This window comes from Trichechus manatus, unplaced genomic scaffold (genome assembly GCF_000243295.1).
Source record: "Trichechus manatus latirostris isolate Lorelei unplaced genomic scaffold, TriManLat1.0 scaffold00027, whole genome shotgun sequence".
NCBI lineage: Eukaryota > Metazoa > Chordata > Mammalia > Sirenia > Trichechidae > Trichechus > Trichechus manatus.
Window position 1 is genome coordinate 21,079,180 of NW_004443963.1, and position 13,563 is coordinate 21,092,742.

The window sequence follows — 13,563 nt, forward strand, 5'->3', positions numbered from 1 at the left end:
ATTAATGTTTTATAGCTTAAGCCAAACCATTTATTATCACAACTTTGTCCTTATTATTAAAATAATCATAGTGCATCGTAAATTTATTTTTGTATTTTGCAAGCAAAATTTTCTTAGAAAAAAAGTGGAATATGTGTCAATTTTAGTGCATTTATTTTGCATGTTTTAGGAAAAATACATTTTCTAAAAAGTGGTCCAGAACATGGGAATTCTATAAAAAGTACTTAATATCATGATCAATATTTATTAAGAAAATCTATAAAATTTCACAAAGTTTAACACTCTATAAAGTGCAATTCAATAGTGCATGTAAGCTCTAAGGAATGAATTTAATAGGCAATGATACAGAGCATGGAAATTCTATAAACATTATTTAAGACATTATCAATATTTATCTTGAAAATACACAAGAAATTACACAAATTTTGAAACACTGTATTTGAAGCACAAAGCAATAATACCTGTGTCTTTTAGAAGATAAACTAAAAAGTAGAACTAAAATGATTTTACTCCATTTTAACCTCGTGTATGTCTTAAAGAAAAACTAGATTTTCGGAAAATTCTATGGGAGAAATAAACTTTACTATATTTTAAAATAAGTCAAGAAAAACTGCATGGGAGAAACTCAGGCATGGAAATGGAAGAAAAGGACTTAGAAAATATCAAATCAAATGATATGACAGGTAAAGAGACTTTAAAAGAGCAAGCATACCTGAACAAATATTTAGGAATTTCAAGTTTTTATTTAATTGTTATTTATAAAAAATAAAATAAAAAACCCATTGGTGTCAAGTCACTCCCAACTCATGTCAACCAGGTGTGTCTTTATTATTACTAAAAAAGAAAAAAAAAGTCCTAATTTCATTTATTTGTGGAAAACACTACTTTCTGGAGCAAGTCTTTGAAGGCTTGTTTTACTTGCTGGTTCCTCAGTGAATAAATGAAGGGGTTCAGCATAGGGGCAACAGAGGTATTGAGAATAGCGACTCCTTTGGTCAATGATGCCTTTTCTTTTGCAGAGGGATTAACATACATGAAGATGCAGCTTCCATAAGAGATGGAAATGACAATCATGTGAGAGAAACAAGTGGAGAAAGCTTTTTTTCTCTGATTGGCAGACGGGATTCTCAGAATAGTCCTGATGATGTACGTGTAGGACAAAGTCACTAATCCCAAAGTGAATAGCAAAGTAACCGAAGCAAAGTAAAAACCAATTACTTCTAGGAGCCATGTATCTGAGCAAGATAGTTGTAAGAGGGGAAAATAGTCGCAAGCAAAGTGATCAATGACATTGGAAGCACAGTAATCCAGTTGAAGGAGAAGCATAAGTGGTGGGAAAATGGTCAGAAACCCTCCCAGCCACGCACATAACACAAGCAGGGAGCAGAGTTTCCTGTTCATGATGGTTGTATAATGCAGGGGCTTGCAGATGGCCACATAGCGGTCATAGGACATGGCTGTCAGAATGTAAAATTCTGTCACCCCCATGAAAATAAAGAAGAAGAGTTGAGCTGCACAGTTGTTATAGGAAATAGTCTTATCCCTGGTGATAATTGCACCCAGAAATCTAGGAATGCATACAGTTGTAAAGGTGATTTCTAAGAAGGAGAAGTTCCGGAGGAAGAAATACATAGGTGTCTGCAGATGGGAGTCCATCAAGGTTAGGGTGATGAGAGTCAGGTTTCCAGTGACGCTTAATACATACGTGATGAACAGAAAGAGGAAGATCACAATCTGAAGGTCAGGATCATCAGAAAGGCCTAGGAGGACAAACTCTGTGATCACTGTATGGTTGTTCATTTCTCTCTCTCTCTCTCTCTATTTCTTTTAAACATATTTAGGTGAAAACAGTATAAAGGGGAAGAGATGAAAGATATAATTCATCATGATCAACATCATCATCATCAATACAGTTCTAAAATATCCTATATAATCCATGAAATTTTTTTCTTATTTTAAAGATCTCGTTGGCATTATTTTAATGTGGATTTATTAGTTTTCTTATTTTAAAAATGCAGTAGTAATTAGGAAATCCTCATGCAATAAACCACATCTTTCAGAGATGGTGAATAAAGTAAATAATTCTCTCTTTGTGTCCAACTTATGCAAAATATCACTAGATTTTTGTTGAAATAGTCACAGGAAGTACAAAGTTCTTTCTCTTCAGTCATGTATTTATTAGGCAATTTTATCTCCTAAAAACAGAAAAGGATGAGCTTAATCTCATCAAAAAAGCAAAAATGAATCTTAGAAGATTGAGGTAACAAATCATTACTCTTTTCTGGATATAAGAAAACAGTTAATGCTTGCCTTAGTAAATATATTTTATTTTTTATCCTTAAGAATTATGGATCTAATTGCCTAGATAATATGAAAACACTACATATAGTTACTATGAGACAGAGTAAATAGTCTAATTATTTAACAAATAAAACAAATTCAGTTACTCACTGGTTTGTCTTATTATTCCATCATAATCTTTAATATTGCATGTTCTCTATGGCTTGCTAGAAACGCACATGTACATATTTATATATAACCGTTTTTATTTTTGAACTGAAAGAGACATAATGTATTTACTTTTCATTTTGCACTAGAGTACACATTGGAAAGGTGACTACTTGCCTCAGATCTTAGCAGCTCCCTCACTGCATTGTAGCTCAGTGAATTTTCCATTTAAATACTCATCTTCTTGAGTTATTAAGCTTTATGGAAAAATGTTTTATTCCCTTGTAATTCTGTCCCACAGGAATCTTTTCCACAAAGCCACTCATCCATATAGATATTCCAGAAATTTTTAGAAAAAAGTTCTTCCATTTGTCCTAACCTACTCAGTTCCTAGCAATTCAAACACTTTTCTGGATACACTATTCTGTAGATTCTGTCTAATAAAATCCTGACAGCTATCACTTCCAGATTTTAGATAGTCAAACGCCTGCTGTGAAAGAATGTAAAATCTTTGCATCTCTGCCAGAAACTAGCAAAGTTCACACTAATCAAATCTGATTTTATTCTTTCTCTTTTTTATGATGGCTCCAGACAAATATTTGAGGAGATAAAAATGGAGAAGTCAGAAACCTTCGGAAGATGTGGACATACACGACAATCCTCTCCAATCAGGATGATCTGGAAGTTCTGGGAGCTAATTTTTGAAAAGAGAACTATGAGTCATATGACAACATTAGGTATTATGAGCATGGACTCTTAAACTAGACTCTTAAACTAGGATCTGGTTTTCCCCTGGTTATACTTATATCTCAAATTTTCCAAGTCAAATTTTCCAGATTGCTTGTTTTAACTGTAGCAAAGACTGTGCAGTGATCTCCTGGGAACCAGACAAAGCCCAGGCCACATCTCTGCTAGATTGTAGACCATGAGGGAATTCTGGAAAGAGTCCTCGGATTTCTCAGTAACCTACTAACTCCTCTCTATAGTAGATCTCCCTTGACAAGAGTTATGTTCATCTTTATATACCACAGAAAACCTAAAATGATGACTTCTACATAACATTTCCTTCTTTTAATAAGCTTCTTAATATTTCATCATTATTTAATATTTCATGAGTAATAAAATAAATATGAAAGCCACTTTCTCATGAAAGTTGAAGTCTTCATCTAATTTGTAACTAATCATCTTCATTAGAAACATATATTTTGGACTTGCACTTTTTTGTGTTGTTTTATTATCCTTATGTTTTGTTAGATGTTAGGACATAGGGAGACAGAAGATTATATCATAATTCTAAAGTGTTGTTGTAAGTTTCCGTTGAGTCGGTTCTGACTCATAGTGACCCTATGTACAACAGAATGAAATACTGCCTGGTCTTGAACCATCCTGACAATCATTGTTATGCTTGAGCCAACCTGTTGCAGCCTCTGTGTCAATCCATCTTGTTGAAAGACTTTCTCTTTTTCGCTGACCTTCTACTTTATTAAGCATGATATCAGTCTCCAGGAACTGGTCCCTCCTGATAACACGTCCAAGGTATATGAGACGAAGTCTCGCCATCCTCGCTCCTAAGGAGAATTCTGGCTGTGTTTCTTCTGTGTTCACAGTTTTTGAGAAAAACAATTACAATTAAATAGTGTGGTCACAATCTTTGAGAAAAATGGTATTACGTAAGTTAACTCATTTAATCTTCATTACAAATGACAATATTTAATTGAGTGTTAATTTTGTCCTACATTCTTTTCATCTCTGCCTTTGAATTTATTTTTCATCTCTTTAAATTTTAGTGAAGAATACCACAATATATTATGTATTACTTGAAATTTGGTTAGTGAGGTTAATGTTCATTTTTATTTATTGTTGTTTTTGTGTTTTCCAAATATTTTGACAATAGACATGTAGCTAATATGAAGTCAGATAACCATATGTATATATTTAATATGTAATCAAATGTACTTATAAAGTTAAGTATAAATTATGTAATTAACAGGTACTTGTTAAGTGTATTTGTACACAGATATTCATAACAGCATTATTCACAAGAGCTAAAAGGTTGAAACAACCCAAGTATTCATCATCATACAAATGGATAAACAAAATGTGATATAGATCCACAGTGGAATATTATTCAGACATAAAAAGACTGATGTTCTGATACTTGCTATAACATAGCTGAAGCTTGAAAACATTATGCCAAGTGCAATAAGCCAGACACAAACGGACAAATATTATGTGATTGCACTTACATGAAGTATATACTATAGGCAAACTCATAGAGACAGAAAGCAGGTTAGAGGTTTCCAAGTGCTGGAGGGAAGAAAGGATGGGGAGTTATCGCTTAATGGGTATAGTTTCTACTTGGACAGATGTGGCCTGTTTTCTAATAACAGTATACTATGCATCAATATGAGCACTACATGGACTCTCTCACTTCTCTGTCTATGTTATGTAGATACATTTCTTAATATTTTGTAAGCATACAATCTTCTCTACCAGCTTTCCATAGATAACCCTAATTAAAATTAAATTCCTCCTCATCTGTTTTTGAATTTTGTTTATGCGTTTTTCCAACATTTATCATAATCATTTTATTTTAAATATTTATTAAATACTTTCTGAGTAGAGTTACAAATAATGAATGTGCTCATCAGTTATAATAAACTGTGAAATCCTAAATGGCTAGAAGAAAATATGTTATTTCTGAATATATTCATAACTACCCCAGATTGATTTAGAGAACAATATAATAGTACTTACTTTTTTCACCAACATAAATGGTGACTATACATGTGGACCACACTGGATGGAAAACACAGGAATCAAATTGACTGCATCTGTGGAAAGAGATGATGGGAAAGCTCAATATCATCTTCGTCAGAACAAGGCCAGTGCCTGACTGTGGAACAGACCATCAATTGGTCATATGCAAGGTCATGTGGAAGTTGAAAAAAATTATGACAAAACCTTAAGAGACAAAATATGGCCTTGAGTGTATCACATCTGAATTTGGACACCATCTCAAGAATAGATTTGAAGCACTGAACACTGAAGACCAAAAACCAGATGAGTTGTAGGATGACATCAAGGACTCCATACACAAACAAAGCAAAAGTTTACTAAAAATACAGGAAAGAAAGAAAAGACCAAAACTGATGTCAGAAGAGACTCTGAAACTTGATTTTGAATGTAGAGTAGATAAAGCAAATGGAAGAAATGACAAAGTAAAAGAACTGAATAGAAGATTTCAAAGGGCAACTCGAGAACACCAAGTGAAGTATTATAATGAAAGACCTGGAGATAGAACACCAAAAGGGAAGAACATGCTCAGCATTTCTCAGGCTGAAAGAACTGAAAAAAAAAAAAAAAATTCAAGCCTCGAGTTGCAATATTGAAGGATTGTATGGACAAAATCTTGAAGGACGCAGGAAGTATCAAAAGCAGATGGAAGGAATACACAGAGGCACTGTACCAAAAAGAATTGGTCGACATTCAACCATTTCAGGAGATAGCATATGATCAAGAACTGATGATACTGAAGGAAGAAACTCAAGCTTCACTGAAAAACAAGGCTCCAGGAATTGACAGAATACCAACTGAGATGTTTCAACAAACAGATGCAGCCCTGAAGGTACTCATTCACCTATGCCAAAAATTTTTGAATATAGCTACCTGCCCAGCCAACTGGAAGGGATCCATATACGTTCCCATTCCAAAGAAAGGTGACACAAGAGAATGTGGGAATTACTGAAAAATATCATTAATATCACATGCAAGTAAAATTTTGCTGAAGATAATTCAAAAACGGTTGCAGCAGTACATCAACTGGGAACTGCCAGAAATTCAAGCCTGATTTAGAAGAGGATGTAGAAAGAGAGATATCAGTACTGATGTCAGATGGATCTTGGCTGAGAGCAGAGAATACCAGAAAGATATTTACCTGTGTTTTATTGACTATGCAAAGGCATTTGACTCTGCGGATCATAATAAATTATGGATAACATTGTGAAGAATGGAAATTCCAGAACACTTATTTGTGCTCATGCAAAACCTGTACATGGACCAAGAGACAGTCCTTCAAACACGACAAGCAAATATTGCATGGTTTAAAAACAGGAAGAGTGTGCATCAGGGTGGTATCTTTTCATTGTACTTATTCAATCTGTATGTTGAGCAAATAATCCAAGAAGCTGGACTATATGAAGAAGAATATGGCCTCAAGTTTGGTGGAAGACTCATTAACAACCTCCAATATGAAGATGACACAACCTTGCTTGCTGAAAGCGAAGAGGACTTGAAGCACTTACTGATGAAGATCCAAAGACTGCAGCCTTCAATATGGATTACACCTCAACATAAAGAAAACGAAAACTCACAACTGGACCAGTAAGTAACAACATGATAAATGGAGACAATATTGAAGTTGTCAAGGATTTCATTTTACTTGGATCCACATCAACACCCATGAAATCTGCAGTCAAGAAATTAATTGACAGGAGGCGGAGCCAACATGCGCTATAGACAGAAGCACTATGCTGTCCCTCTGCAGCAAAGACTCAAGAAACTAGGTAAAATAGATACAAACGTCAGTCCCGGAACCCTAAGTACCAAATGAAGGAATAAAGAACTTGTTCGAGCACTAAATGGAATAAGAAACTGACAGAGAACAGAGAACAGAGAACAAGGAGAGCTACGGAGTGGAGGTTCCATAGCAGCTAACATGGGGATTCTCCATCTTGGGCTACAGTCACCAAAGAACTCAGACAGGAAGTACGGGAAGGCAACTTCACAAACTCCCAGCAGGAGATAAAGCACCTGGTAACTAGGGATGCATGTTTTCCCACCCTACACCCTTCCTCCCCGTACAAGACCTCCCCTACTTGCCAAGAGACCACAGTAGCTCGGCCAGAAAGATATCAACTCACTGCCACCTGGATTTGCCATCATGCGCTACAGCCACCAAAGAACTCCGGACAGGGAGTATAGGAAGGTAACTTCATGGCGCTCCCAGCAGGAGACAGAGCACCCAGTAACCAGGGATACACGCTTTCGCATCCCGCATCCTGCTTACCCCTATGTGGTCCCTGCTGCTTGCCAATGGCCACGCTTGCTCGGCCAGAGAGATGCTAGATCACTGCCTCTGGGGTCCTCCCCGACCAGCCAGCCCCTTCAGCCTCATTTTTGTTTGTTTGATTTTTTTTTTGTTAGCATTTTGTTTTTTGTTTTTTGCTTTTTTTGTTTGTTTGTTTTTTCCTTTGTTGCTTCTCTAGCCCCTTGGGCCATCCCCTCCTCTTCTTGATAGGCTGTGACTGTTTGGTTTGGTTGTTTTGTTCTTTTTCTTTTCTTTTTCTTTTTTTTTTTTTTTTGTTTGTTTATTTACTTGTTTTTTGAGATTTTTTTGGCTTTTTTGTTGCTTTTCTCTCTCTCCCTTCCTTCCTACTCTTTCTCCCACCCAGCTAGCCCCATGTGCCATCCCCTCCTCCTATTGACAGGCTGTGATTGTTTGCTTTGTTTGCTTTGTTCTTTTTTTTTTTTTTTAATGTTTCTTCTCTCTCTCTCCTTTCGTTCCTTTCTTTTCTCTTGCCCACCCAGCCTTTTCACCACCTCTACCCCTTCTGGAGGGGCCGTACTGCACAGCTCAGTTGGAGAGTCACTGCTTGAAGCCTCCCTGGGTCTGCATCGCCATCACCAACAGGCTCCCTCAGCACCATTTTATTTATTGTTTGTTTGTTTTTTGGTCTTTTTTTCTGTTTTTTTTCTCTTGGTTTTTTTTTGTTGTTGTTGTTGTTATTGTTTTTCCTCTCTCCCTCCTTCCTTTCCTCCCTCCCATCCACTCAACCCCATAGCTGCCCCAAAATTTTTGGTGGGCTGTGCTGTACTGCTTGGTCAGAGAGCCTCTGGCACACAGCCTCCCTGGGTCTGCGCCACCCCCACAGGCCAGCTCCATCAGTGCCATATTTTATATTTTTAGCTATCTTTCCCTCTCTGCTTTTCCTTCTTCCTCATACGTAGGCCCTTTACTGCCTCTGCCCCTTCCTGATGGGCCATGCCATGCCACCCGGTGAGAGAGACATCAGCTTGCCACCACCCTAGTTTTTCTCCACCCCCAATGGCCTGCACACCACTACCATATTTTGTTGTTTTTGTTTTTATTTTTTTATTTGTTTGCTTGATTGTTGGTTTCTTCTATTTCCCTTCTTTCCTTTCTCCTGCCCACCTAGCCTTGTGTGCCACCCATGCTGCTTCTTGACAGGCTGAGTCACATTGCTCAGCTAGAAAGCCACCAGCACATGGCCTTACTGGGTCTGCCCAACCCCCACCTGCTGAATCTTACTGCACTGCCATTTTATTTACTTTTTTCTTTTTATTATTTTTTACTTCATGTTTAGCCCTTTTTTTCTTTTTTGCCTTTGTTTCTCTCTCTCCTTTCTCTTCTTTCACCCACCTACTTAGCTCTGCACATCACATCTTCTCCTTTCCCGCCTGCAGATCTACACTGTGTGCCAAGTGCCACACCCCCAAGGTACCAGCACAGTCCCCTGGACCCTGCCCTGAACCACTACCCACCAGCCCTGTCCTGTCACCCCCATTACATACTGAAAACTGCCCATTCTCACCTCTCCACCAAGACATATCATAATCACACTCCCTAAAATCAAAGATAAAGAAAAAATCCTGAGAGCAGCTTGAGAAAAATGAAAAGTCACATACAAAGGGGAAACATGATTAAGCTCTGATTACTCAGCAGAAACCATGCAGGCAAGAAGGTCAAAGAAAAAAATTGCTGACCAAGAAATAATATATCCTGCAAAACTCTCACTCAAATATGATGGCAAAATTAGAACATTTCCAGATAAACAAAAATTAAAGGAATATGTAAAAACTAAACCAAACTTACAAGAATTATTTAAGGGAGTCCTTCAGTTAGAGAACAAATAACATCAGACACCAGCCTGAATCTAGCACATAAGACAGCATCAGCAAGGTACCAACCTAGATTATGAACTCTCAAGGATAAAAACAACAGGGAACAAGAGACATCAATCTGTAGATGACAACAGCATCAGAACAATACAAGAGGGACTAAACAGTGTAGGTATAGAACTATCAAATGGACGGAAACTCAAGGCGTTGTCGGGTAATAAAAGACTGGTTTAAACTTAGGAAGATATAAGTAAATCTCAAGGTAACCACAAGGAAAGTTAACAAACCTACTCATCAAAATAAAGAAGAAAAACATAGCCTCAGTAAACACAAAATCTATAAAAATGAAAGAAATAAAAAAATACATAAACAAAAGGAATTCAGCTCAAAAGAGTAAGAGGAACAAAGAAAACATCAGCACCACAAAGAAAAGTACTACAAAATGACAGCAATAAACTCACACCTATGAATAAACACACTGAACATAAATGGCTTAAATGTACACATAAAAAGAGATGGACAAAATCGATAAAAAAAACAGGACTCATCAATATGCTGTCTACAAGAGACACACCTTAGAAACAAAGACATAAATTTATTAAAAATCAAAGGATAGATTAAAATATATCAAGCAAACAACTACCAAAAAAGGAGTGACAATACTAATCTCAGATAAAATAGTCTTTAAAACAAATCCACTAAAAAAGACAAAGAAGGGCATTATATAATGATTAAAGGGACACTTCACCATGAAAACGTAACCATAATAAATATCTAAGCGCCAAATGACAGGGCTCAAAAATAAATAAAACAAACTCTAACGGCACTGAAAAGAGAAATTGACAGTTCCATAATAATAGTAGGGGACTTTAACATACCACTCTCAATAAGGGACAGAACATCTAGTAAGAAACTCAACAAAGATGCAGAAGATCTCAGAGGAAAGTAAGAGGATCAAAGAAAATGTCAGCACCACAGAAGAAAAGCACAACAATATGACAACAATAAAGTCATACCTATCGATAATCACACTGATGCAAATGACTTAAAGTTGTTTTTTAATTAGAAATCATGCCCTTTTAATCTCACTTCCATACGTATCCTTTTTGTTCTGTTTTGTTTTGCAGTGTATAACTTACAGCTGGTAATATGAGCTGCTGAAATCTCAAACATTCCATTTAATTTTTAAAGAATAAATTACACCAATGGATTATGGTTAAAAAAATCAAATGACATATTGCATCTGGCAAATCTGCTGCAAAAGACCTCTTTAAAGTGTTTAGAAGCAAAGATGACCCTTTGAGGACTAAAGTGCACCTGACCCAATCCAAGATATTTTCATTCACCTCATATGCATCTGAAAGCTGTACTATGAATAAGGAAGACAAAAGAAGAATTGATGCCTTTGAACTATGTGTTGGTAAAGAATATTGAATATACTATGGGCTCCCAGAAGAACAAACAAGTTTATCTTGGAAGAAGTACAGTCAGAGTACTCCTTAGAAGCTAGGATGGTGAGACTTCATCTAACGTACTTTGGACATGTTATTAGGAGAGACCATTCCCTGGAGAAGGACATCAGGCTTGGTAAGGTAGAGGGTCAGGGAAAATAGGAAGACCCTCATTGAAATGGATTGACACAGTGGCTGCAATAATGGGATCAAACATAGCAATCATTGTGAGGATGGCACAGGACTGGACAGTGTTTCATTCTGTTGTACATAGGGTCACTATGAATTGGAACTGAACTGATGGCACCTAACAATAACAACAACATTATTTATTTATTTTTGTTGTTGTTGTTGTGTGCCATTGAGTCCATTTTGACTCCTAGCGACCCTACAGGACAGAGTACAACTGCCCCATAGGGTTTCCTAGGCTGTAATCTTTATGGGAGCTGATCGCGAGGTCTTTTCTCTCACGGAGCCACTGAGTGGGTTCAACCATTGCTATTTCGGCTAGCAGCTGAGTGCTTTAACCACTATGACACCAGGACACCCAGACACCACTAACACATTCAGTAGTTACCCGTCTTTTATTGTCTGGGCCAGGGTTTGGCAAACTACTGCCCTTGGGCAAAATCTGCTGACCAATTATTTTTGTAAATAAAGTTTGTTTTTTTTAATTGATGAAGCAAACTAGCTTCTCGTTAAACAATATACATATTGTTTTGTAACATTGGTTGCCAACCCCACAACATGTCAACACTCTCCTCTTCTCACCCTTAGTTTCCCCTTTAGCAGCTTTCTTGTCCCCTGCTGCCTTCTCGTCCTTGCCCCTGGGCTGGTGTGTCTATTTAGTATCATTTTGTTTTATGGGTCTGTCTAATCTTTGGCTAAAGGGTGAATCTCAAGAGTGACTTCATTACTGAGCTACAAGGGTGTCCGGGGCCATACTCTTGGAGTTTCTCCAGTCTCTGTAAGACCAGTAAGTCTGGTCATTTTTTTTTTTTTCTTTTGTGGGTTAGAATTTTGTTCTACATTTTTCTCCAGCCCTGTCCAGGACCCTCCTTCGTGATCCCTGTCAGAGCAGTCAGTGGTGGTAGCTGGGCACGGTCTAGTTGTGCTGGACTCAGTCTGGTGGAGGCTGTGGTAGTTGTGGCGCATTAGTCCTTTGGATTAATCTTTCCCTTGTGTCTTTAGTTTTCTTCATTTTCCCTTGCTCCAGACGGGGTGAGACCAGTGGAGTATCTTAGATGACTGCTTACAAGCGTTTCAGACCCCAGATGTTGCTCACCAAAGTAGAATGTAGAACATTTTCTTTGTAAACTATGTCATAACAGTTGAGCTAGATGTTCCCTGAGACTATGGTCCCCACAGCCCTCAGCCCAGTAATTTGGTCCCTCAGGGAGTTTGGATGTGTCTACGGAGCTTCCATAACATTGCTTTGGACAAGATGTGGTGGCTTCACCAGTACTATGTACTGTCTTACCCTTCACCATTTTTAATTGGATTATTTGTCTTTTTGTTTTAGAGGTGTTGGATTTTCCTGTAGATTTTAGAGACTAGACCTTAATCAGATTTATCATAGGAAAAAATTGTTTCCCACTCTGAAGGTTCTCTTTTTACTCTTTGGTGAAGTCTTTTGATGAGCATAAGTTTTTAATTTTTGGAAGTTCCCAGTTATCTGGATTGTTTTCTGGTGTTTGTGTATTGTTAATTATGGTTTGTATCCTGTTAATGTCGTGTATTAGGGCCTCTAGCATTGACCCTATTTTATCTTCTATGATCTTTATAGTTTTTGGTTTTATATTTAGATCTTTGATCCATTTTGAGTTAGATTTTGTGTATGGTGTGAGGTGTGAGTCCTGTTTCATTTTTTTGCCGATGGACATCAGTTTTCCCAGCGTCATTTGTTAAAAAGACTGTCTTTTCCCCATCTGATGGCCTTTGTGTCTTTGTGGAAGATCAGGTAACAGCAGGTGGATGATTTACTTCTGAGTTCTCAATTCTATTCTGTTGGTCAGTGTATCTGTCATTGTACCAGTACCAGGCTGTATTGACTACTGTAGCTATATGGTAAGTTATGAGGTCAGGTAATGCAAGTCGTCCTACTTTATTCTTCTTCTTCAATACTGCTTTATTTATCTGAATCCTCTTCCATTTCCATATAAAATTAGTGATTAGTTTTTCCTTCTCTTTAAAGAATGCCGTTGGTATTTGGATCTGGATTCTATTATATTTGCATATTGCTTTGGGTAGAATTGACATTTTCACAACGTTAAGTCTACCTATCCATGAGCATGGTATGTTTTTCCATTTATGTAGGTCTCTTTTGGTTTCTTGTAGTAGTGTTTTGTAGTTTTCTTTGTATAGGTCTTTTACATCCCTGGTTAGATTTATTCCTAAGTATTTTAAATTTTTAGGGGCTATTTTAAATGGTATTGTTTTCATGATTTCCTTTTCATCATTCTTTTTACTGGTAGGAGTGCCTTTGCTGTGTCCCAAAGGTTTTGGTATGTTGTGTTGTCATTCTTATTTGATTCTAGGAATTTTTTGATTCCATCTCTGATTTCTTCTGTTACTCAGTGATGTGTAAGCAGGGTATTATTCAGTTTCCATGTAATTGATTTTTTTTCCTTGCTCTTTCTACTGTTAATTTCTACCTTGATGGCACTGTGGTCAGAGAAGATACTTTGAATTATCTCAACGTTTTGGCCTTGTTGAGGATTGCTCTGTGGCCTAAGATGTGGTC

At 37.1% G+C, this 13,563-nt stretch overlaps 1 protein-coding gene across 1 annotated transcript; it reads right to left on the reverse strand.

Moving 5' to 3' along the window:
• Positions 1 to 814: 814 nt before the first annotated feature.
• LOC101358304 (olfactory receptor 6C3) lies at positions 815 to 1,806 on the reverse strand. Its single transcript, XM_004373920.2, has one exon. The coding sequence runs from the start codon at positions 1,798 to 1,800 to the stop codon at positions 862 to 864; it is 939 nt and encodes a 312-aa protein (XP_004373977.1). The 5' UTR covers positions 1,801 to 1,806; the 3' UTR covers positions 815 to 861.
• Positions 1,807 to 13,563: the final 11,757 nt, after the last annotated feature.

Coding starts and splice junctions, on each gene's coding strand:
- LOC101358304 (XM_004373920.2), bottom strand. CDS start 1,800: ATGAACAACCATACAGTGATCACAGAGTTTGTCCTCCTAGGCCTTTCT.